We start from the raw sequence: 26956 nt of genomic DNA, 5'->3' as shown, positions 1-26956 counted from the left end.
GCCATCAAATGGATGAAAAAGGGCAAAATGGGAAAAGGAAAATATTTGTAAGGCTACAGGACTCGGTCGACGTGTGGAGGTTTACACGTCAACTAGAATGGGACTTTCGGTTGACGTGTGCCCCTCAAGCGTCGACTGGTATGTCATTGCATAGTAGCTTTTGCTATTGCCCAAATTTTTGAGATACCGGCAGAAGCAAGCGTCGACTGGTTCTGCCTAAAAATTGGCACTAAGGCCTGTTTGGCTACATTAAACCTTTAGAATCCCCCATGGTTCAAATGTGGGCTTGAGTAAATATAAAACTTGCTCCAAAACATTGATTTAAATTAAAACAACCATGAAACAACAACCATACATCATAATAGATTCAATTTCATCAACATAGTTAAAATTAGTTTAAATACATCATTGAGTGTCTAGGAATCTCAAGAGGGAATGGAAAGCCTAATGAGACCACAAAAGATGATACTTTGGTCTCAAAACCATTTCTATCTAGGAAATACAAACAAATAGCCCTCAATTACAACTTGTTGACAAAATAATACATCATTAAATTACATAATGCCATATACATTAAAAGTAAGTACAAGTTACACTCTAAGTCTGGCAAAAGAAATGCTTCATCACTTCAAGGGTAGGATTGGGGGTCGTCCATCACCATTTTCCCATTTCCAGAAAATATTAAATAGAGGAATGAGTACAATGGCTCGGTAGAGATTTCCTAAGTGGCATATCCTCAAATCAAGTAGACAAATGCATGTTTATACACATCAAAAAGTGGGGTAAGTGAAATGGGATCATGCCTGGATCACTTAACATCAATTAATTCATTAAAAGATCACCTTAATCAACTATAATGTGATGCAATGCATGAGATGAATTATACAAACCCATACCACACACACACGCCCGCATTTCCACACATTACACCAAAAACATACTAACTGACTGGACTTTGGGTAACTCCCTCCATCCCTAGGGAGAATTCGTTATCGTCCCTGGCAAGAGGTAGCTCCCAACTACCATTTGGGGCTCGAGTCGGAAAATTTCTCATAGGTAGTACCACTGATAAATGGGTACCTCCCCAAGACCGGGTTTGAGAAAAAATTTCCTCAAAAATTCTCAAAATTCACAATTCGCATTCTACATTCATCTCTACACACCCATGTCCAATGTTCATGAAGTACCATCAATGCCATGAGTATGTAATGAACTACTTTTAACAATTTGATCTTTCTCCACCAATTTACAACTTATATAGCATTATGGACATTATAGCAACACTTACCTAAGAAAATGGCATCACATAAACAATTAACTAACATTTAGCATTCCAATCATAACAACATCATAGTATGATTAATGGCAATTTGGCAAGGAAAAGTTCGCATTGAATAATTTAAAACAAATAGCATGCTTGGCATTTCTTACAACAATTGTATCTCAATTTAACACCAAATAATCATATTCATCAACACATAATGAACCCAATAGCATGTTAATCACATAATATTCACAAGATTGTGCATACAACCTTTCGTAGTTCAACAATTAGACAAGAACATTAACATGTATAAAACCCTAGAACTTTCTCTACACAATTAACATCATTATGGCATGCTAATCGAGGGGAAAAACATGATATTGCCTATAAAATTAAAGGACTATGACAATTAGACAACTCTACCTCAATGATGCACAAACCCTAGCTCCCACCAAGTATGAATCTCCACCAAAATGAAATCTACCAACACCAATGAGGAGAGGAAAGTAATGAGAAATAGTTTTCCTCTTGGAGTTTCTTCAAAATCAACCACCTAGGTAAGGGCCAAAATTACAAAGTGGGTAAATAGAGATGACTCTTGTATCAATGGAAAGCTCTTGAGGAGTAGGTTCAACTTTTCTCTTTGCACTTTGTCAAAATCTCACAAGAAATGGGTCAAAATCAAGCTCTAAAGGTGTAACATTGGTGAAATGAAAAAGAAAGAAGAAGAAGAAGAAGAAGAAGTGTGGGCTGGATGGGGGGAGAGGGAATCGGCAGAAAATTGTGGCATTTGTCCCTACACCACTAAAATGTATAAAACGCCCCCACATGGAATGTGAATCCTAAAAATGCCAAAAACATGCAATTTACATATATAACCACATATAAACATCAAATTACATTTATAACATGCAAATGGGTCCATAAAATAATCCCGAGCATGCAAATCTGGGCGTGGGGCCCACACGGACCTTCTGACCCAAAAATCGAAAAAATGCTAAAATGCATCAAAACACATTTTTAAGAGTTCTAAATTCAAATAAATATCCTAAATGACTTTTAGAACCCTCATGGTAGGCTAATCGATCCATAACATGCAAAACGATGCACATAAATAAAATAATTACGAAAAATACAGATGGTCACATTTATGATCAAAATTTAAAAGAAATGGAGGTTTTATGATTTTAACCCTTTAATTTTTATGATATATGTATGTGCGTTTGTGTGCATACATTTATAATATATATATATATATATATATATATATATATATATATATATATATATCTTATACTTGTGTGTATTTTGTATACTTCTGTCTTGATTAATGTGGTAAAGTTGACCGATTAACGATTTTTGGTGTGTGTAGTGTGAGTTGGGTTGGAGTCGGGAGTGCATGTCATTGCATGGTTCATTATCATTGGTATAATTGTTGTTTTTTCCTTAAGCCCATTCCACTATCATCCAATTCTTTGGGTGTTTAGTAGGCTCACGGGAGTCCAAAGTGTGTATTTTAGGCATTTCCTACTGAGCCGTCATGCTCATTCCTTTATTTAACATTTTCAGGAACTGGGAAAGAAGTAATGGAGGATGTACATCCCCCCTCCCCCCCCCCCCCCCCTTACCAAGTATATATATGGATATAGCGACCTCTTTTTGACTTCATCTCTTTTGTTAAGACAAATATTGAAGAATTGCCACTCTATGAAGATGTTTATTCTGATCTTTTGATGTACAAACTTGTGGTTGACGTTACAGTGGTCTTATTATTGTAATCCTATTCTTTTGAACTACAAAATTCATCTTGGACATGTATTAATGATCTTATCATTATTTTTGTCAATGAAATGGATTTATGAAAGGATTGGAAGAATTTTAAATGCACAAGTGAATCAACTTGTCATGGTCTCATGTGTAAATGATGTTTCTTTAGTGTATTTCATCTTTTTTTGGAAGTTTTGGATCATTTTAGAACCCATGTGATTGACATAGGTGGAGTCCATGGCCATTGCACCTTAAAAATGACCCATTTTTCAATGATGCGTCATAAGCACTCAATTTAAATAGTGGTTTTGTGTTTGGAAATCAATTTTAAATTTGTAACCACTACTACGCAATATAGTGAAGTAAGGTGTCGTTCACAAGGACTATTAGCTTGATTCGATTCAATGTCAATGAATAAATGATGCAATATAGAAATGTTTGTTTTGGTTCCTAATTAACAACTAAATTTAAAACTAATGGGACTGCAAGTAAAGATAGATGACAATGAATAAGAGAGGATAATGTGAAGAGGCTTAGGGCATGTAATCCATCCTTCACCATGTAATCATATCATTGCTAACAATTATGGGGAATAAAAGTGCAAATCAATGAATTGTGGCTACAAGCACACAATTGAAATCAAGAAAATACTACAATTGACATCAATAAGCATAATCCATCAAAGCTAAGCATGCATTATTTACCTACATACTTATCATCTAATGTGTAGCACAATTCATCTTCACTAAGTATGAACTATCAAATTGATTGCAATTATATCATTATGCTCCATTATATAACCATCCTCTTTACATTTACAAAAGATAAAGAGGTTGATATCAATTCATCAATGTACAAGACAATATAAACACTAGAAATGGATAAATTATAGAAAATAGATACAATCAAGCTTGGTACAAATAAGTCCAACCCTCAAGGTTATGCAATCAAGACAAATAAATCCCCAAATTGAAAACAAAAATACAATTACTTGGCTTAGGGATTCATCCAAGCCCTAAGTGAAGGTTTAGCTATCCGTGGAGAAGGTTTAGATTTTCAATGTTGGTCGGATCTCCATCTTCAAGTACAGCCCAACCTTCTTCTTCAATCTTCGTTAAGAGAGAGAGAGAGAAAAACCCTAGAGAGAGAAAAGCTTCAATCCCTGCCAACACCAATATCATTTCAAAATGGGTTCAATTTACTATTTATACATTGGCTCCTTAGCTGCCAAATGATCAAAACCCGTACATGAGGCTCATTATTTGAGTGCACCACTAAATGGCCTTAAAGAAAGCTTAAGATCTGAAGTTGAAGAGCTTCGGCCGTGAACTTAATCGATCTAGTTAAAGACTCGATCAATTGCACTCAAACACTTCTCGAATGATGACTCAATCGATTTAGTTGCATGCGAATATACACCACAGCTTCCTTTTGGTTGCCTTTCTTTGCCAAGACTCCATTGAAGCTTTAAAGCACTGGATTTAGCTCTGATTAGCCTTAAGCACCTAAAATCATTAATACAATAGATTATAACTAAAAAGGTAAACAAAGATAGGAGTAAGGCACTAAAATATGCGAGAATAAGGGCTGAGATGTGTATTTTTTATCACTTATCATTCAGCTCCTAGTGTGTTTCAGTCAGTTGGTGATATAAGCCAACTGACCTACAGTGTAATTTGGGCTTGGATAGAATGTGTGCTTGTTGGGAGTGTGTTTCAGGTTGATCCTTACCATCATCTAACTAAAAGTCTATTTTTGGTCAGCTAATCCTTATCATTAGCTAGCTAATCCTCATCATCAACCGGCTGATCCATCATAACCCCCCTCATTCCTTTCATATAAGATAACTTTGACACACTAACTTCAAACAAAAAACCTCCTTCATTTTTACTCCAAAATTGGTCACACTTGAGCTCAATTTCAAGGATTTTGAGTTAACTTTCAAATGGTACCAACCCTATTCTAAGATTCCGACAGTAGAAGAAGTTATAACCTATTTTAGTATGGATTATTCTAGAAATATCCTAAACCAAAGATGCCTAATTGTTGGAAAACCATGTTCGTGTATTTAAAAACCCCATGTAATGGATTTAAATGACTATGATGACTTGAATATAATGACCCAAATTCACTAGATCTGGATCACTAACCGGGTCCTTACCTGACCCGAAGTCATCTAAGGGTAACACGGTCATTTCGCATTAAATTAATACTTTAAGGCCCAATAAGGGCAAAATAGTCTTTTACCACACCTATATATAATGGTTTAAAACCCAAAAGTGTAAAACGGTCATTTACTAAGGTCATTCAATGATTAGGATGAAGTCTAGGGGTAATATGGTCATTCCTGTTGTTAAAATATAATTATAGTATTTTACTAGATCACATAGTGTGTAATAATATCTTTAAGTGAGTGGAAGAGGGCAAAAATGGAAAATAATTTACAAAGGAAAAATAACAGAAACCTATCGACACCTAACACATACACGTCGACTAATTTGAGTGAATCGATCGACCTTAACCCTTTCACATCGACCAGTTGTGCCATGTACAGTAGAAAAGCCTATTGTCCAAAATATTGAGATACCGGTCGACGTGTAACACTCACACGTCGACAAAGACCTACCAGAAATTGATTTTTTTTGTTTATTTAATTAATCCACCAAATGTAACTAATTTACCCAAGCTCAACCACTCCAATACCACTAAAACATCACTGAAATACTACTATAATTGTTGGGATTTGTATGCCCTGGCTTAGCGAATTCCTACTTAGATTAACTGACATATGTTCCTAACATATCTGAAATATTTATGCTTTATATAATTGGTGAATACAATGTATTATATTTCGATTCATTATGGAATTGATAGTGTCCATTTGATCACAAGAGATATTTATATGTATGATGGCGCTCAATACATAAACATAAATAATAATCATAAATAGTTCATAGTCGGTAATTATGGATAGACTCGTTATTAACTATGACTTGAACCGGATCCGCATTAAGCTGAGATATATTGCGAGAGCCGTCATACGCAATTGCTCCATATCGCTGTCATGGCATTTGACTCTTAAGCATGAGGGAAGTATAGATTTTTTTATTAATTAGTAATTACTTTAATTTCTTCGGAATCCCTAGACCGGTACTTTGGGTAATTATGTAATTAATAGTTAGAGGGTTATATTTTTAATATTTGCATCATTGCTACTTGTATTTATTTTGTATTTATTATAGTTGATCACAAAGTAAATTCGAAGGCCTTCATGTGTTTTAGATAAACTGATTTTCTATATATTCATTTATTTAAATTATTAATTTTGTCAAACAAATGTTAATTTAGTAGTCAGATTGATGGCTTTATTTATCTGATAACTAATTATGCAACATTGACTTAGAGGTTATTTATTATTTAATTGGAGTTCAATTAATTTCTTTTAGCGGAGTAGAAATTAATTTATGAATTAATTTAATTAAGTTCATGGTATAATGGACTGGGCCAATTATTAATTCATTGTAGCCAAGAAAATAATAGGCCTAAAAGATTCTCACTCGTAGCCCAACTTGATATTGGAGGCCCATTAGATTTGAGTTATCAAGTGAATTTTAGAGATTGAGAAAATTATATTGTCTTCAATTATTATTTTTATTTTTCCTGTATATACATGGGGTCCATGCATATTTTAGGTTACGTCTTTGTGCAACAATTTTGGAAGACAAGATAATAATTTCTCTCTCTATGATTTTAGGGTAAGTGTTCTTATCTCATGGAGGTTCCTACAAGCCTTACCTCCAAGGTCATTCATCAAGGTTTATGGGTGATTCCTAAAGGGAAGATCACTACCAGGAAGAAGAAGATTATATGAGAAAGGATCTTACTAAGGAATCTACGATAAGTAAGAATAATCACTTTAGAGAAAAGATGCGTGGATGTGTGTAATTGTTATCTCAGTATATGCTTGTGTTGATGTGATGTGATGATACTTTTACGGTGTGTGATGAATGAGGGATTTAGCTCTCAATAATAACTGATCGTTGAGTGGGTTGGAGAGAGTTAATTGTTACTTCAACAAGTGGTATCAGAGCCGATGGTGGGTCAAAGCCTGTGATTGTTCCTGAAGATAAGTAGCAGGAGATTAGTGTGAAGTTTGTTAGAGCAGATGATGATCATGATGTGCTACTGAGATTCAATCAGAACTGATGAGGACAGGAAGAAGATAGATGGTATGATGACATAGGCCCATGAGGAATAAGTCTTAGAATAAGTCGGAGGATACTCGTTTTAAAGATAGGGCGTAGATGATAGAGTTGAAGCCCTTGAGGAACAAGTTTTGGGGACAGGCCAAGAGTGGGTACTAGTTCTCAAGATGGGGCAAGGGGTGTGAAGAATGAAGGGGTTTGTTCTAAGCCTGATAAAGGGAAAGGGAAATATCACTACAAGAAAATGGGTCTTTAATGACAGTCAAATCCATCACTAAAAACCCTTAAAGTAAAACTTATTAGGGACGGATTTACCGTCACTAATAAGTTATATATTAGGGACAATTTTTTGATTGTCACTAATACCTAAACTATTTGTGACAGTATTTACTATCCCTAATAAATTTTTTTTTTTTTTCAGCTATATGTGTGTGTATATACATTTCTTCTTAGGTTCTTTATAAGGAAAACTCAAAACTCTTAACTTAACCCATAAAATATTATGCCGCGCACCATAGATAAACATCTGATGAATGCTGAAAAGTGCGTATTTAAACCCCTTAAGCTTAGGTATTCTAGAACCTTTCTCTATCTTATTTTCCCGTTTTGTATTGATTTCATATTATTTCCATTTTCAGGTACTTATCCCCAAAATAAGCTAACTCAGTCAAATAAGAGCACAATTGAAGCAATTCTGGGATGAATCAAAGAAAGGAGCAAAGTAGAGCAAAAGGAAACAAAAGGTGAAATTTCAGCAACTTCGATCGATCTCAAGAAAAGTTCGATCGATCCAACTTTCATCGATCTCAGCACTTCAAGATAGATCCAGGGCATGATGTCATTTTCAGATATCCCAAAAGTTCGATCGATCCAACATCATTCTCTGATCGATCGAAATTTCTTGTCCTTATCCACATGCCAGATTTTATCCAACTGTACCACCCGACCAACCACTTTTGTCCTTTTCCCAAAAATATCCTTAAAATATCTCAAATTTATTTTTATCCAAAAAGGCGCCGCCATTGAGGATTGATCCAGCTTCAATTCGATAGATCTCAGCCATATTCGATTGATCTCACCACAAGTTCAATCGATTGAACTTCCCAAATCCCGAGAAAATTCCAAATTCCAGCTCATTAAAAGTTGTCTCATATCTAATCATTAGAGGATTATTGGTGTACGAGCCCAGCACATTTGGGGTGATTTTTTACCAACTTATATAAGGAATATGAGCCACTTTTTGAGAGAGACTTGGAGACTTGATACTTTTATACTTAGTGAGGAAGCAAAGGAGAGGAGGAGGCTAGAGACACCATTAGAGGTTCTTCATCAAACAAGGAGCAGATTTCTTCCATAGAGCTTGCCCTTGAGGGTTCGAAGACATCATCCATGATTGAATAGACATCCTCTTGGGGCTAGAGTTAGCCCTAAGCATGCTTTCTACATCTTGATTTATGTATTTTTGAGGGGATTTGTATTGTGATACATGTTTTGACACTTTTATATATACAGATCTTATTTATTCAATGATTTATATGGCTTAATGCTTCCAATTGATCACTTCATTCTATCCATATGTCTAAGTATGCTAGAATAGATGTTCATATACTTGTCTCTATTTCTTGTGTTATTGATGCATGTCTATGTGCATTAATGCTATAGATCTTGAGATTATCAAGACATAGTGCTTAATGGAATGTTCTTGTGATTTATTTGATGGTTCATACTCATTTCTTGATGGATTGTACCTCTCCCTTAGTTTAATTAGTTTAATTTCATGTCATTAGCTTAATTGTAGTGTAGTTGTAGTGTAGTTGTTAAATAGGAGGATAATCCATGTTTGTTTTTTGATATTCCATGCTTTTGAATGCAAGTAGCATATGTCTCTAACCTTGTGATGTGTTTGGTTGTGAGCTTAAAGAAGGGATTAATGGCTTAATTTGATATGTTGTGCTATCCACCATGTTGTTTAGACAATATGTGCTTAATTTGTCATCCATGCTTGTTGGAACAACCACACATACACACACACTTTGTTGCAATACATGTTTTTTCCTCATTAATTATTCATTAATGGTGTAGAAAAGTATGCTTAGTGGTGATCTCTAAACCCCAAGATCTCTCTCTCTCTCTCTCTTTTATTCTCTTTATTGCATTATTGTTTACTTTAGTTTAAATTGCATCTTAGTGTAATTCAACCACCAACCACTATTTTGATCATTCGACTTACTAACCCTAATTTTGATTCCTCAACCTAGTACGACCCACCAATCCCTTGGGACAATCCCTACTTGCCCTAGCTATATTTTTAGTAAAAAGTAGTAGTGGCAATTCTAAATGTAAAACTTGGCCACATTCATTATAGCTCTACACCGCTATATCTTTTGGCGGTGTGCACAAGATGTGTGAGTTCCGGGAGTGACGACCCAGAACTTTCCACCAAGTTTTTGGCGCCGTTGTAGCAGATTGATTGAAGGCAACATCGAATTTGTGAAATCAATTAGGAATTAGTACTCTTTTGATCGTGTCTTTACTTTATTTTCATTTCAATTTTTGTTACTTATTGTGTTGGTTCTTGTTTAACAAGGTGCATTGAGCTAAGAAAGTGAGCAAAGGAACATCTAAGCAAAGGAGCTAAACAAGCAGAGAAAAAGGCTAAAGTTATCAAAAAAAATTGCTAAGCTAAAAGCTAAAAATTTGGAGTTGAAGTGCTAAAGGACCTTTATGAGCTTTTACTTACTCAAACCCTTAGTTAAATCGTCGGCCCGCATGGAGGCTTGTATTTCAATTCTTAGATAAATCGTAAGCCCGCATGGAGGCACTTTACTTTTCTTGCATATTGTTGTTAAAGCATGGGAGTATGGGAACATTGTATGTGGAGGAATTTTGTTGGTTATTGACTTGTTGTGAAGGTGAAGTGTTTGCCATTATTTCTTGTCGTGTTGCATTGTGCATGCATGGTCGTAGATCATTGAGACCCACTCTTATCCTTTTAAATTTTCATCTTGAATCCATTGTTCAAAACCCTAGGGGAAGAAGAAGTTCTAGTCAATCCATTTCATCAATGGAAGGACACAATGAGGACCATGTGGAGGACCTTGGTCACATAGACCAATAAGGTATCCTCCACCCCAATGTACATCATGATAACATGCAAGTTCCATTAGGCATGGCAAGGCCATTCATTCATCCACCACAGCAACAAGGCCAAGTCCCATTGGGAATGCCAAGGCCAATCTATGCTCCACCACCTCTCATCATTCAAGGAAATCAAGGTGCCCATGTTGCACCTCCAATTGCTAATCCTCCCTTTGCTTTAAGAGATCACTATGTGCCTAATGAATATAATGCACCCACATGCATCCAATTGCCACCATTTAGAGCACACCACTATGAGATCAAACCACAAACCATTCAAATGCTTCGTAACTATCATGGACTTCCAAATGAAGAACCTTACAAGTATTTAGATGAGTTTCTTGTAGTATGTTCCACCGTGAAATACACAAACATGCCGGAAGAGGTCTTAAGGGTTAAACTTTTTCCATTCATCCTTAAAGACAAGGCAAAATATTGGTTTAATAATCTTAGGCCTTTTTCAATAACTTCTTGAGCAGAAATGTAAGAAGAGTTCTTGAAGAAGTACTATCCGGTTTCTAAGACCAATGCCATGAGAACTTCAATTAGGGAATTTTCACATGGGGATGGGAAAACATTTCATGAGGCATGGGAACGCTTTAATGAATTACTTATGAAGTGTCCACATCATGACATGCCCAAATGGCAATTAGTTCAATATTTCTTTGAGAGCTTATCAGACAATTACAAGGACATGGTTGATGCTTCCATGGGTGGCTCTTTCATTAATAGGCATAAGGATGACGTGTGGCGTCTTCATGAGAGCATGAGTGAAAATTCTTTGCATCGTACCTTATCTTTGAAGAATGGTAGATATTCTAGTGGTAGGAAGAGTGTCGGCTTACATCAAGTCGACCACTCCAATGAAATTGCCGCCGAGATGAAATCATTATCTCAAAGGTTTGATCAATTCTTGATCAACCAAAACTCAGCAAATCAAGTATCTTCCTTCCCTAACCATTCTCATCATGCATCTAATGAGACATGTATGAGTTGTTCAAGTGTTTTACATTCTACTTCCAATTGTCCCCATGGACATGTGCAAGGTGAGCATCATGAACAAGTAAATGCAAAATTTGTGAATCAAGGGAACAATCCTTATGGCAATCACTACAATCCTAGTTGGAGGAATCACCCGAATTTCTCTTGGAAAAACCAAGGGGAAGGCTCAAACCCTCCCCAAGGCGGTTTTCAAGGGAAATACATTCCACGTCCACTACAAAGCCAAGGTTCCCAAGGTTTTAGATCATCATACCAATCACAAGGAAACCAATTCTCTAATTCTCATTTTCCCAATCAATCATATTCCCAAGGAAATGTTAGAAGTCCCACTTTTGAACAGAAAGTTTTGACCACTTTGGGCACTTTAAAGGCAAACACACAATTGCTTCATTCTCACTGTCAATCCATTGCAAAGCTAGAAACCCAAGTAGGGCAAATAGCTAGTACTTTAAATGCAAGAGAGAAAGGGAAAATGCCTTTGAATGCCCTACCTAAGCAACAATGTGTTATGGAGACTCATTTTTCTTCGAAAGGTCACACAATAGAGCATGTCAATGCGGTGACTACATTGAGAAGTGGGAAGATTGTGGATAACCAAGTAGGTATATCCAATGAAGAGAGTGAACCAGTGCAACCAAGAGTTGACACCCGTCCTGTTTCATATCATATTCCTCTTTCATTGCATATGCATGATCTTTCAAATGAGAATGTGTTAAAAAGTGATTTGAAAAGTGATTTTGAAAAGAAAGATTTGCAAAATGATTTGAAAACTTCTTGTGTTGAAGAGACTTCAAAGAAAATTTCTGAAAAGGTTTTTAAGCCAAAAGCTCCATTCCCGGATGCCTTAAAAAGATCCATTTCAAATGATAAGCAAAAGGCCAAAGTAAATGAAATTATGGATGTGTTTAGGCAAGTAAAAGTTAATCTTCCATTTTTGGATGCAATCAAGCAAATTCCGGCTTATGCCAAATTCTTGAAAGATTTGTGCACCCAAAAGAGGAAGAACAAAAACCAAGCACCTAGAAAAGTGGTCTTAACCGAGCAAGTAAGCTCAATTTTGCAGTATAACACTCTTCCAAAGTTTAAGGACCCCGGTTTACCTACCACTTCATGCATCATTGGTGATCATATCATTAATCGGGCTCTTCTTGACCTAGGGGCAATTGTTAATCTTCTTCTATACTCGGTATATGTCAAATTAGGCTTAGGAGACTTGAAACCGACGTCAGTGGTTTTACAACTTGCCGTCCGATCCATCAAAAAGTCTAGGGGTATCATTGAGGATGTCTTGATTAAGATTGATAAATTCTTCTTTCCCGTTGATTTCATTGTCATTGACACGGAACTGGTCCCAAATCTTAAGAGCCAAATTCCCGTTATCCTTGGCCATCATTTCTTGCCGCGAATGCCAACATTAATTGTAGGACGGGGATAATGAAGATCTCATTTAGCCACATGAAGGAAAAGTTGAATATTGTTAACCCAACCCCCAATTCATTTGACAGGCATAAAGAAGTGAATATTGTACAGAAATGTCATGACCTTAAAAGTGAAGGAACTGAGTTTTTGTGTGAGACCAAAGTTCCAAAAAGTCCATCTTCAAACTTGAAACCAAAGAAAGTTGTTTCAAAATCTTGTTTTGAAAGGGTGTGGAAGCCCAAAGATTGTTTTGACCAAGGACCGAAGACGTTTTTTGAGTTTAATCCAACAAGTTCTTTAAAGAACTAATTGTTAGGTGGAGTTCAAAGCACTTATCACCCCATTAAGGAGGGGATACACTATAAGATGTTTGATCAGGGCTAAAAGAGCCCAACGTCTTGTTAGAGACGTTAAAGACTAGCAAGACATTTCGTAAAGTGTCAAAACCCTATTCCTCCCTCATTTCTATCTTTAATTTCATTTCTTGCGAAGTCTAGATATTGGCTTTGGGTTTATATGCATTGCTAGGAACTGTGATTAGGATTGCATGCACTTTTATATTGAAATTGAGCATTTTTCATAAGTTCGATCGATCTCAAAATGAGTTCGATCGATAGAACTTCCCACCTGTATCAAACCTGCATCCAAATCACTCTCTGTCCAATGGCTCGAACAAAACCTGCATATTTTAGCTCTCTATCCCATCGTTCGAACTTGTTCCTAGATCGATCTAAACTTCTTCGATCGATCCAACTTCATCTTGGATCGATCTGCAGTTCCAACATTTAGAAAAATTTCCAACTTGCATCCACCTGCATCCAAAAGCCTCTCTGTCTCATCGATCGAACATTTCTTCAACTCTATGCATTCTCGATCGATCGAAAGTATTCTGTGATCGAGCTTGGGGAGATCGATCTTTGTTCTTTGTTTTTCAATTTGACTTTGTTTTAAATTTCAAAAATTCCAAAAAATATATATTTTATTATTTAATTTTTATTGTCATTTTTATTTTTATTTTCCAAAATAAAAAATAATAATAAAATAATAAATAATTTAAATAAATAAATATTTTTCAAAAATCCTAAAAAAAAATTTCTTTTTATTTTTATTTATTTTTACTTTTTCAAAAATCTCAAAAATACTTTGTCACTTAAGAGGAGAGATCGATGTCAGTTCGATCGATCTGAGGATTCAGTTCGATCGATTGAACTGGCAAGGGAAATTTTTTTTTTTTTTTTATCAATTCAGGGTCATTCGATCGATTCCACAAGAATCGATCTCAGACCCTCGTTCCCTTTTCACCACTACAAACCAACTCTTCTCCATCTCCAGCGAGACTCCGGCGAGCATCCCACGAGTCAAATCACTCTCTCTCCTCTCGGATCTTGATTCAAATCTCACCCCCTTCGCATCTCCACTTCTCTCCTGATTTCGGTGAGATCCGAACCTCACCTCTTTGATTCAAACTTAGATTTGATACATACATGCTCTAAATGCTAGATCTAAGTTGTTTTCATGATGAATAGCTCCATTGATGAAGCTTTGAGCTCTTTGTATATATGTGTATATATATGTATATATGTTTTTGTTTTTTTCATGATTTTGATTTGATTTTGGAGTTATGGGCCGAACCAAGTGACCCAATAGGTTGGTTTGTTGTGTTGATGGGCCCACGACCATGTTCGTGAAGGCCCCGTGCCATCCACGTCACAGATCTGTGACTTTTCGAGTTTCACTTCACAGTTGATCAATCGAACTTTTTATTCGATCGATCTGTCACAAATCGTTCTCACTTATTCTTGATCGATTGAACTTGCGTCGACCTCACATTTTTGTGATCGATCGAACTTCACAGATTTGCTTCACACATCTCACACACCATCTCTTGTGTTTCATACTATCTCATACATGCCCAATGCCTGTGTTTTCCACATTGGATGATGCATTCCATACTTATATTGTCGAGCATGCTTCACATCATGTCACTCAATTCTTGTCACTTACATAGATTCATGTTCCTTATCTGTGTTGTCTATCCTATTTGACATACATGATTCTATAAATTGTATTTTAATTCTTTATGCTGGCATTGACTCCCATTTTGTAAGTTTTGCTTTTATTTTGCAGGCCATGGCTAGGGTCAAGACTGTAGCTCGCAAACACTATCACCGCAGAGGCAGGCCGAGTTTGGAAGACGACGGTCCATCTCATGCCCAGGAGCCCACTCCACCTCAGTCTCCCTTATCTGACACCAGATTGCACTCTTCAGCCGAGGTATCTTCTTCACTGGGTGACACTGAGGCTGAGCACATACATCTCCACCACCACCGCCAGCTCAGCCAGCCCAGGAGTTAGACCGGCCATTACATAGATACTCAGGCCTTCGAGTGGCACATGAGTCGGTCTTTGACACAGACTTCTTTTCCCTATCGGTGCTTACCCGGTCAGTATATGATGATATTTTTCGGAGGGGCATCTCAGCCATACTAGCCCTGTCTCATACCTAGTGTACCCGAGGTTGGTCCGGATGTTCTTCCAGAACCTCCGGCCTACCCCAAGTAACCTGGCGGAGCTGCGGACCACCATTGATGGCTACCCGATCTGCATCACTGTGGACACATTGTCCAGATCTTACCAGTGTCCATACGTCTGCCCTCTAGAGCTACATGACACTTATCCCACTCTCTACAGGCCATCATATGCAGACATGGCCGTTTTACTCACAGGTCACAATGCCGGTGGTGAGACCTTTGCCACCCGGACCTATCTTCCAAATGACCTGTGGTTTTTCGACTCTGTCTTGTTCCGTAACATTTTCATAGCCGGCCATAAGACACAAAGGCACGGCGACTACCTGACAGCTCTATATACATTCTATACAGGGTGTTGGCTGTCCATTCTTGCACTCATCTGGAGCGTCATGATGAAGCTGTATGTCGACCACATCAACAAAGCCAAGCCCAAAAGGGCTAAGTATCTCCCATTCGGCCACCTCATCACCTAGTTTCTATGAGACTAGCGCTATCCTTTCCAGCCACGAGAGCAGACTAAGTCTAGGGCCTGCTCTTTCAAGAAGAAGGATTGGGATAAGAGCTATAATGCTCTTATCAAGAGTTTGCAGGATGATGCTGTAGAGGCAGCTGAGGATCTAGAGGCAGAGGAGCAGGCGACAGTAGCAGCAGCAGGCTCGGCAGCGAATGATATACCAGTCGATCCGGCTGCCGTACACATGGATATTGATTTGGAGCAGCCTGCAAAGGGCCCAGAGCAGCACTCTCCAGTCGGGTCACCCGTTCACGATGAGGAGCAGGCTTAGGATCATCATTCTCCCGATCCAGGCACACCTGAGGCTCCTGCTCACATACCCGACTTTGGAGAGTGACTTCAGACTCTGGAGGATGCCGTGGTATCTATCCGCACAAGGAATGTCTCCATTAGAGCTGACATTGCTTCCCTCCGCATGGATGTCATGACCGCATTTAAAGATCTATCCACAGACATCCGCGAAGCGCAACCTGCCCGTCCTACCTCCTCCACTCGATATTTCTATTCTTCTTATTCCTTTTATATATCTGTGATAGTTGCATATTTTTTATACTGTTATATTATTTTTGCAGCCGTGTCTGCTGGCTTTGATATTGGATGTACTGTACTTTATATTTGGTTTATATATGTTTTCTTTATGGATGTCCTATTTTCATATTCTTATATCTATCTGTTTGACTCCATCAGGTGCATCCCGGTGACTTCAGTGAGAGAGAGTACTGCCCAAAATTTTCAGGACCACACTTATACCTCTCTCTATTTTCAGTTGCTATCCCATTTACACATGCATGTCCACTATGCACTGTTATTATCCCTTTTATTATCTGATGAGTTTTATCGAAGTGCCAAAATTTCAGGACCACAGTTAATCCCAAGTTTATGGGGGCTATGCCACCCACTTTGGATACTTCTATCCCAGTCTCTCTTTGCCTCAGTTGTACTGGTATACTCTTTCCCTTTTGTTCTCTTTGCACATTGAGGACATTGTGCCATTTAATTTTGGGGGTAATAGTGCTTTGCAGTGTTTATTTTTAAGTTCAAAAGTTTGAGCATGACTTGTGTATTTGAGTGATTTTCTATGATTGGTCCATAATTAGCTATGATTTTGATCTTTTGAGGACTATATTGCTTAAAATTTAAAAAATTGCTTGACTTGAGAGTCCAATACTCCTTGTATGCCTTGTGGATGCCATTTAGGAGTAAATTTTTTGAAAGATTGATATCATGCTTGCACTTGTGGACTATATCATTCTGATTTTGCGATTGTTTTAAGATTCACTCTAGTATTCTACACTAAAATAGGCGCACACTAACATTCATTTATGGGGTACATGCTTTGTTGATTATTGAATTGGTTATATCTCAATTGAGCTAGTAGTGCATTGAAAGCTTTCATTCTTAATAAAGGTGGATAACAACCCCTTTTCACTAAGTAGCCAGGATTCTAGCCTCATTAAGCACTGAACTTCTCGCGCCGAAAGGTGGAGGGCCCAAACTCTAGGTTAATAATTGAACTTGCTTAAAAAATAAAAATAAATAAAATAAATAAATAAATAAATAAAAGGTAGAAGAAGTTGCAAAAGCAATAAAAAAGTGAGAACTTCTCCCAAAAGGTGAGAAGTGGGAAATGATTAGATGAAGGTTGTTCTGATTTGTAACCTAATTGATTTGAGCTTGTAAGTCCTTAGGGGTGTTTGAACACCTAGTGCCCTAAAGCCGTCTAGTTTGGGATTCATTGACCTAACGTTCGAACTCATGGATTGCTAGAAAGCTTAATAGATCACTACATTGCACCATGCTTCCATCTTTAATCCTAAAAAAAAAAAAAAAAAAAAAAAAAAAAAAAAAAAAAAAAAAAAAATCGAGTGAAAAGAATAAGCGCACTTAGAACAATAAAGTTTTAATAAAAGGTCCACTTTTTTTGTCTTGATGATCGGCCTTAGATTTGTGTGCTAGTTTGAGGGTAAGGATGTGATCATTTCTTTAGTTGGCTAAGATAACAACATACTTGATGCCGGTCCACTCAAAAAGGATTCTAGAGTTGTTTTAATTTTCATGATCAATTTCTTGATGTGTGGAGAACCATGCTTACTTTCTTGATGTTGAAATTTTGGGAGATTGCTTGGAAATGGTTGAAAAATTGCATACTTGAGGTAGTTTTCTCCCAATGCTTGTTTGCAATATTGATGCCTCTTTTGAAAGAATGAGCTTAATGTTTGTGGGTATCATTTCTGGAAACCCTCATAAGACTTCACTCGTCCACTAGGGGTAACCTAGGGGTTTAAAAGGCTTGTTGCATATGCTAAATGTAATCGTGTTCCCTACGAAAGTGACGTTATCCATTTATTGCTTTCTAGTTCATAATTATATAGTTGTTCATTTCATTCATTTACTTTCTAGTTCATTGTTATGGACTAGCAATATTTAAGTTTGGGGGTATGATGAGCACTGAAAAGTACGTATTTAAACCCCTTAAGCTTAGGTATTCTAGAACCTTTATTTATCTTATTTTTCCTTTTTGTATTGATTTCGTATTATTTTCATTTTCAGGTACTTATCCCCAAAATAAGCTAACTCAGCCAAATAAGAGCACAATTGAAGTAATTCAGGGATGAATCAAAGAAATGAGCAAAGTAAAGCAAAATGAAGCAAAAGGTGGAATTTCAGCAACTTCAATCGATCTAAAGAAAAGTTTGATCAATCCAACTTTCATCGATTTCAGCACTTCAAGATAGATCCAGTCCATAATGTCATTTTCAAAAATCCCAAAAGTTCGATCGATCCAACATTATTCTTTGATCGATCGAACTTTCTTATCCTTATCCACATGCCAGATCTTATCCAACTATACCACCCTACCAACCACTTTTGTCCTTTTCCCAAAAAAATCTTTAAAATATCTCAGATTTGTTATTATCCAAAGAGGCGCCGCCATTGAGAATCGATCCAGCTTCAATTCGATAGATCTCAACCATGTACGATCGATCTCACCATAAGTTCGATCGATCGAACTTCCCAAATCTCAAGAAAATTCTAAATTCCAGCTCATTAAAGGTTGTCTCATATCCAATCATTAAAGGATTATTGGTGTACGAGCCCAGCTCATTTGAGGTGATTTTTGACCTACCTATATAAGGAATATGAACCACTTTTTAAGAGAAACTTGGAGACTTGATACTTTTATACCTAGTGAAGAAGCAAAGGAGAGGATGAGGCTAGAGACACCATTGGAGGTTCTTTATCAAACAAGGAGCAGATTTCTTCTATGGAGCTTGCCCTTGAGGGTTGGACGACATCATCCATGAGTGGCTAGACATCCTCTTTGGGCTAGATTTAGCCCTAAGCATGCTTTCTACATCTTGATTTATGTATTTTTGAGGGGATTTGTATTGTAATACATGTTTTGACACTTTTGTATATATAGATCTTGTTTATTCAATGATTTATATGGTTTAATGCTTTCAATTGATTATTTTATTCTATCCATATATCTATGTATGCTAGAATAGATGTTCATGTGTTTGTCTCTATTTCTTGTGTTGTTGATGCATGTCTATGTGTATTAATGCTATAGATCTAGAGATTGTCAAGACATAGTGCTTAACAGAATGTTCTTGTGGTTTATTTGAGAGTTCATACTCATTTCTTGATGGATTGTACCTCTCCCTTAAATTAATTAGTTTAATTTCATATCATTAGCTTAATTGTAGTGTACTTGTTAAATGGGAGAACAATCCATGCTTGTTGTTTGATATTCTATGCTTTTGAATGGAAATAGCATATTTTTCTAACCTTGTGATGTGTTTGGTTGTGACCTTAAAGAAGGGATTAATGGCTTAATTTGATATGTTGTGCTCTCCACCATGTTGTTTAGACAATATATACTTAATTTGCCATCTATGCTTGTTGGAACAACCACACACACACACTTTGTTGCAATACATGTTTTTCCCTCATTAATCATTCATTAAGGGTGTAGAAAAGTATGCTTACTGGTGATCTCTAAACCCCAAGATCTCTCCCTCTCTCTCTTATTCTCTTTATTGCATTATTGTTTACTTTAGTTTAAATTGCATCTTAGTGTAATTCAACCACCAACCACTATTTTGATCACTCGACCTACTAACCCTAATCTTGATTCCTCAACCTAGTACGACCCACCAATCCCTTGGGACGATCCCTACTTGTCCTAGCTATATTTTTAATAAAAAGTAGTAGTGGCAATTCTAAATGTAAAACTTGGCCACATTCATCATAGCCCTACACCGCTATATCTTTTGGCGGTGTGCACAAACCGTGTGGGTTCCGGAAGTGGCGACCCGGAACTTTCCACCAACATCAAAATAAAGACATATAAAGTATAAAAATAAACTTTAAACCTCTTCCAATATGTTCAAAAATCAAAGCATCATTTTAAACTAAATGCAAAAAGCCCAACAGAATCTCTAGTTCAATGACAAAAAAGAGCTAGATATAAGCTAGTCATGATATAGCTTCAGAATCTTCTGCTGCTGCTGAAGCATCTTCTCAATTCTTTCCATATATTTTCGCAAACTTTTTACTTCCTCCTTCAGTTGTGCATTATTTTCCTCAGTAATTTCTGCTCTTTTACAATGAGGATGCATGTTGACGGCTTGGAATCATGAAACCATGTTTGACCCATGCATCATTTCATCCTGCAATTGACATATAAGTCTTATAATTGAGAAATGCGATACAAATTAAGGAGAAAAAGACTTGTACCAGAAAATAGTAAAGGCTAAACTGATCACATTAAGAAAAAGATATTTTAATGAGTTTGAGGGGAAATATCTTAATAAAACAATGCTCAAACTTAGTTTTTTTATTGAATTTTTATCGCGATTTTGCAAATTTTCTCTATATCTCTTTCTCCCTCTTTGTTGCTGTTATTCTCAATCTCTCAGTCTCTTTAGCCTATCTTTTTCAATCTTACTTTTCACTCCCCTCATATGTCATATGACCTTCTAGCCTGACCTCATTTTCTCATTCTCATCCCCTTTTTCATTCTAGTTCTATATCAGTTTGGTATGACAACACTTTTTGTCCTACATCACAAACCCATTAGCATTTGTTTACCGCAATTTTTATTTCAAACAGTATATATGTTATTCCTATCACTATTTATTCTTTCAATTAATTTAAATCTTGTTTCTTGTTTAGAACTAGTTTTATGATAAAATTACAAGTTACTACAAGAGACTTATTTGAGACAAGTTAATCCCAGATGCGACGCAACTGCGTGCAATTCAAAAACAACATAATAAATAAAGGCCCACTAGAATAACAAGGCTATGAACATAGGTATCAAATTATACCATCTCTTGGAATAATTTTTTTGAAAATAAAGCCCAACTAAAATTGGGTAAAACTTCAGTTGAACCTGGTCCTGCTACATTTTGGTCCGGGAAAGTATCCATTAAATATATTTTTTATTTTTTATCCAGCTTTTCTTCCTCAGATAGGGGGAGAAAGAGGAAGAAACTCAAGAATATAAAGGAAGAATTATCAATTATCTAATCTTGATATTCAGTGGCTGTTTATGCTTCTAGATTATGGGTATAACTGAAAGTTAATTTGAGATTCTCATTGGGAAGTCCACACCTCCATTGATTATGTGGAGTAATGGATATTATGGATAAACATTAAACATGAAACTTGCACTATGTTGGCGTGCCTTCTTAATAAAATGAATTTGAAGGAATTATATATAGAAAAATGTTATTCTCAAGAGTTTTTCTAATCCATGTCCATATTCCTCCCACCACTTGTATAATAGTGACGAAACATAAATACAACATTTTAAACTATGGAAATAATGCCTATTTTGTGTACATTATCCAATTATTCATTTCTTGGATTTTCCCTTTTTTATTTACTATTTCTGGTTGATTGAAGATTTGGTAACCAATTATCTCTATAGTTAATACAATGTGCAAATATCTAAATGGAAAGAGTAGGGTTAAAGAATTCAATAATTACTGGTTTTCTAATAAAAAATATCTCTCGTATTACAAAGAATTAGGTCAACCATTACAGTTGATATTATTACTGCTACTAGTGTACGAATATTATGTACATTACACTGATTAATGTTTATTTCAGGGTATCAGTCATATATCACCTGACAATGAACTCCAAAATTTTTGCCGTACAAAAGGGTGAAAAAATATATATATATATATATATATGGAAAGTAAAAAACATGAAACATTATTCCTAAATGGTCCATTGATGCAAGTTTTGTCTAAAAAGGTAAAGCAAATCAATACTTTTAAAATAAAAAAACATAAAAAAAAATATCTCATATAGCACAACAATAAAAAAAATATAACAAGTTGGAGCAAAAAAAAAAAAAAAAAAAACCAGCACCACCCTACATCTGGAAGACAAGCAGCAGAAGATAGGGCGGATCAAAGAACCATGGCACATACCAAGAACAGATGCCGGTAGAAGCAAAACAACAGAACCAATCAGATACGAAGACACCCATTCCACATGAACCAAAATAATGACCCTGCAAGTGGAAAGAGCCAAATCCCTTGTTTCATCAGGAAAAAAATTAAATTAAACAAAATAAGGATGAAACCTGTAATTATATCACAAAAATACATAATGAGACTGAAGTGGTTAAGTATCATAATCTTTTAAATCCTTCTAACCATTAATTTCAGTAACAAAACATATAAGGATCTTTCAATCGTAAACTAGTTTTGTTATAAGATCCATAACTATTAACTAAAAATCAGTCTAGCTTCTTGGATTCTTGCCTTAAAACAGTATATTAGGCTTACTTTTGTAAAATTTAAGGGTTTTTTTTTTTTTTTTTTTTTTTCATATAATGTTACCAAGATGCAAGTACAACAGGCAATCTTTGTCTACATTCCCATATACAATATTAGACTCATATTTCTGGTACAAGAGGTGGACCATAATGAGAAGAAACGTTCCCTAAGACATGAGAAAAAATGAATGAAGAACAAAAGGGTAATGCTTTTAATCTTTCATTTGTAGGGGCAACATATACTTACTGGGGACCAAACAGAAGAAGGCCTCTTCCTGAAGAATGGCAACCTTTAAAAATGTCAGGACGTAATAAAGGCCATATAACCATCTCAGTCACACTTTTTTTAGCATGCTCCAAACCAGCTAGAGAATGGACAGGCAAAAAAATATGATTAAAACAAAATGTCCAAATACATAAACTTCCTACAAAGGAGGGGGACTTTGTAATCCTTTTATTTTTTATTTATTTAATTTTTTTTTTTTTTTTGTGTTGTTAAATACTCAAAGCCATCTTCCAGAAACATTAAACATAAAAATAAAAAATCACCTGTAATTGTCTAATTTGACTATTCTTGATTTGAGGTGAGGGAAAACATGTTTACAAAACTTTACAAACTTATTTCAAATCCAAATTATAAAACAAATCTAGTGAAGGTTCATGACAGCATTCTTTTGTAATATCAAGTTAAAAAACTAAAGATTATTTAGGCATCTAACTATTCCTGCAAGCAAAATACTTTTTCCAAAAAAAAAAAAAGAACAAAAAAAAAAGAGAGAGATATTTCATTCATCTCATTTTTTTTATTAGTCATGATAATTAGATCATACTGGAAATTTTATTAATGGTAATCAATCTCCACACAACACAATCCAATAACAGTGGAAGATTAGTATCCCTTGGGCATATTTCTGTGTTTGATGGTTATAGCGTAATGAAAAAAAAGGGGGGGGGGGGGGGGGGGGGGTTGGGGGGGTGTGTTTTGAGAAGTAGATAATATACCAATTTTGCTCGGGCAGTTTGTAATATGGTTTATACTTGCACATAATTGAGAGAATTCATGCCAGTAAGATTGCGAATAGGACCAGTCAGTTTATTATTGGACAAGTACCTGAAAGTGGATAATTAAAAGCCTCATTGGTAAACAAAAAAAGAAAATGCAGGATAATGAGGAATTCCTAAAAAACAAGTATAGAGGCTTAAGTTGATGAGTTTTTTCTTGTCTACAGCTCACTGAAATGCGAGAGGTTGTTAAAGACTCAAGTATGCAAAAATGTAGGTGCAGCAGCATCTTAAAGACTCAAATGTATAAGTCTTGTAACTAGACAATTCAATGAAACTTATAAATGCATTAGCTCCATGTTTGAGCTAAAAAGCTGGGATGGGATTTTACCAGAAAGCTGATTTATTCCAAAATGATTGTAAATAATAGATGGAAGCTTAAGTAAGCAAAACAAATTAAAGTAAGAGAAGAACTAATTTAGATAAGTTTCCTGTAAGCTTATTATTAACTAGATCCAACCAATAAAGTTTTGATAAGTTTCCAATGGAAGGTGGTATTGATCTGGTGAAGCTATTGGAATTTAGATACCTGCAGAATACAGAAGGACGATTAATTGGAATATAGAAAAGGGACTGCACTGGAAAAAGTTAATCAAAATCTTGTGTACTAGCATATTTCAACTGCAAAATGTGGAGCGTTCACATGTAAAAGCATATAAATCATATCAACCAAGATAATGAATATTTTGATGCAAGATTAATTACTGAATAGATCCTTCAATCAATTCTGACAATCTCTTGAATGACTACAGCTTTTGTTAATGGAGAAGCAATTGAATGAGGTCATATAGAAAAGATATTGCAGGAGCTAAATAATGCAAAGGAAACGAGTAGTATGCTGTGCTAGCTTCAATTGCTTCAAGCTCATTTTTTGTGGGAAATGGGTAGATGGGTGTGCAATCAGGTCGCAGTCTTATGTTAACAATTTCTTTTGAAGACATCCAAACTAGTAACCCATGAGATAACAAGATATATCTTCAAATCCATGCATAAAACTAACAGTAAATTCAAGATGCATCAATATATTAAACGACAAATAGATTTCAAAGGTTATTACATAATCCCTAGTCTCCTAGATATGTAATAACCTTTCCAAATCTTCAATTTCACTTGCAATTTTGAAAACCTAGAATATGTATTTGCATAAAAAAAAAAAAAAAAAAACTACAGAAAGACCCAAAAAAAAATTAAATAGAACTACTCTTAATAAAAAAATCAAAACTAATAGATACATATATAGAAAAAGATAGACGAACCTTAATTTTTTGCTCCAAATTGAGGTGTATAGCCATCTGAAATTCGAAGAAATTGTGGTTCCAAATGTTTGTTTGTCGTGTCCAAACCAGAGGGAAAACTCGAATAGAAAGGCGAACCAGAGAGAGAACTCGAATAGGGAGGTTATATCAAAACTACAGCATAATCTTGTCGGCATCTTCTTCATCTAGAGAGAGACAACATAGAGAGAAAGATAGGGCTTCGACGAGAGAGAGTGAGCAGAGAGAGAAAGTTAGGGCTCGAACGCGAGAGGAAGAGAGCAGAGTTGTGTAGAGGAACCTAGGGCTTCGCAGAGAGAGAGAGCAGAGTTATGTAGAGGGTTCTAGGTGGGCAATGATATATATACCTAAGGACAAAAACTACGTCATTTTTTAAGGTCACATTAGTCACAGTGCATTTACCGTCCCTAAAGAGTAAATTTTAATTATGTTTTCTATTAAAAAAATTCATTTATTTGGCGCTAAGTTTCCTGTTAAAGCCCGTGCCCAAAAATAGGGTCTTTAGGGACAGTTTTTTGTACTGTCCCTAAAAGTCTGTCACTAATAACCCTTTTTCCTTGTATATGAAGAGTGAAGAAGATATGTTTGTTGCTTTAAGCGAGAAAAACAAATGATGAAGATGAGTTTGAAGATTAGAGGGTTGCCATGCGTGAGTAATTGAACACCAATGGAAATGATGGATGGAGTTTTGTTCAAGGTGGAGTGATCTTCATTCGAGGTAGATCTATAAAGGAGCGCGTGAAGACTGATTTCGAGCTAAGGTGGAGATTGTTGGGTTTGTGGCTCAAAATTGTGTACAAAAATTAATTTCCTTTTATGTTTTGGAGTGTCAAAATTTGTGAAGGAAATTGTATTTCATTAAGTTTCTATTTTAGAGTTGGGATTAATATGGTAACTCCTTATAGACAGGTTGGGAATACTTGCCTAACAAGGAATTGAGTTTTGAAGAGTCTATAAATAAAGATAGGTATGAGAGGTTTAGTGAGAGAGTAGAGAGAAAGATGTAAGGGGTTTAAGGGTGAATGTTGTGAAGAGATGGAAGAACATATTTAATTCCCGAGTGGATACATGTAGCCCCAAAAGAGATGATGAGTGAGTAAATGGGGTTTTGACATGTGGTTGTATATTCTCTTTCTTGAAACATAATAGTGAGATCTCTCTCTCTCCCATAGACGTAACCCTAGAGTTGGGTGAACCATGTAAAATATTATGTTGTACGTGGATGCATGTGATTCTTATCTCCATATATGTTTGTGTTGATGTGATGTGATGATGCTTCCGCCGTGTGTGATGAAAGAGGGATATAACTCTCAACAACAACTGACCATTGAGTGAGTTAGAGATAGTTAATTGTTACCCAACACACATTTACAAAATTTAGTCAGACCCCTGTGAGACATCGTCAGTTAACAAAAACAAATAAATGAATATAATGACTAATTTACCCTTTTTGTCATTTTCCCAAATACGTTTATCCAAACAACTATTCTAGAACTCCCACCAATGGTTACCTTATTTATTCATATACACTTGTCTAAATACTTTAGTCAAAGGTTTTCATGTACCCAAACACTCCACTCCACTTCCTTAAAACAAAATAGTTAACTCTTTTCATTCATTTCGCAACTAACCTTAGAGAGACAGACTAAGAAAAAACCCTACTTCTTTTTGTTAACTCAACACATCAATTATGGCAGAACACTAGACCAAATACACTTGATCGAATTGTTTATTTGCACATAGTTGAAGGTTCAAAGATGAAGGATTTGTTAGATTGATTTGAAGTTATTGAGCAAGTCTAGTGATTCCAAGGAAAATGATTTCTCTATAAATCGATTTTTGTTGTATTTGATGGGGGTTTAGGGTTTCTATGAGTACGTTAGTGTATGAGTGTTATTTGTTCATTTCTTTTGGTTTGGGGGTTTAAGATTTTTTAAATTTATGTAAAATTTCAATTTATAATCGATTATTGTTTAAT

General features: G+C 35.8%; 1 protein-coding gene and 1 pseudogene across 9 annotated transcripts; both read right to left on the bottom strand.

The window, feature by feature from the left end:
- Positions 1–10911: 10911 nt before the first annotated feature.
- On the bottom strand, positions 10912–11010 carry LOC132310696 (small nucleolar RNA R71; annotated as a pseudogene).
- Positions 11011–20196: 9186 nt separating this feature from the next.
- On the bottom strand, positions 20197–25292 carry LOC132306465 (uncharacterized). 9 transcript variants are annotated; one of them, XR_009482003.1, is made up of 5 exons: positions 24961–25292; positions 23645–24233; positions 22890–23007; positions 22293–22375; positions 20197–20516 (listed from the first exon to the last, which is right to left on the bottom strand). XR_009482003.1 is itself a non-coding variant. In XM_059803850.1 (4 exons), the coding sequence occupies exons 1-4, from the start codon at positions 25143–25145 to the stop codon at positions 20507–20509; spliced, it is 321 nt and encodes a 106-aa protein (XP_059659833.1). In that variant the 5' UTR covers positions 25146–25292; the 3' UTR covers positions 20197–20506. The 9 variants fall into 9 exon arrangements, 3 of the variants coding, with proteins under 3 accessions (XP_059659833.1, XP_059659834.1, XP_059659835.1); XR_009482007.1 differs by having other exon boundaries at positions 22890–22917; XR_009482004.1 differs by having other exon boundaries at positions 23645–23753.
- Positions 25293–26956: the final 1664 nt, after the last annotated feature.

This window comes from Cornus florida, unplaced genomic scaffold (genome assembly GCF_030987335.1).
Source record: "Cornus florida cultivar Cherokee Brave unplaced genomic scaffold, ASM3098733v1 CherokeeBrave_3.0.0_Hap2_Chr05, whole genome shotgun sequence".
Taxonomy (NCBI): Eukaryota; Viridiplantae; Streptophyta; class Magnoliopsida; order Cornales; family Cornaceae; genus Cornus; species Cornus florida.
This window is presented reverse-complemented; position numbering and strand designations above follow the sequence as displayed.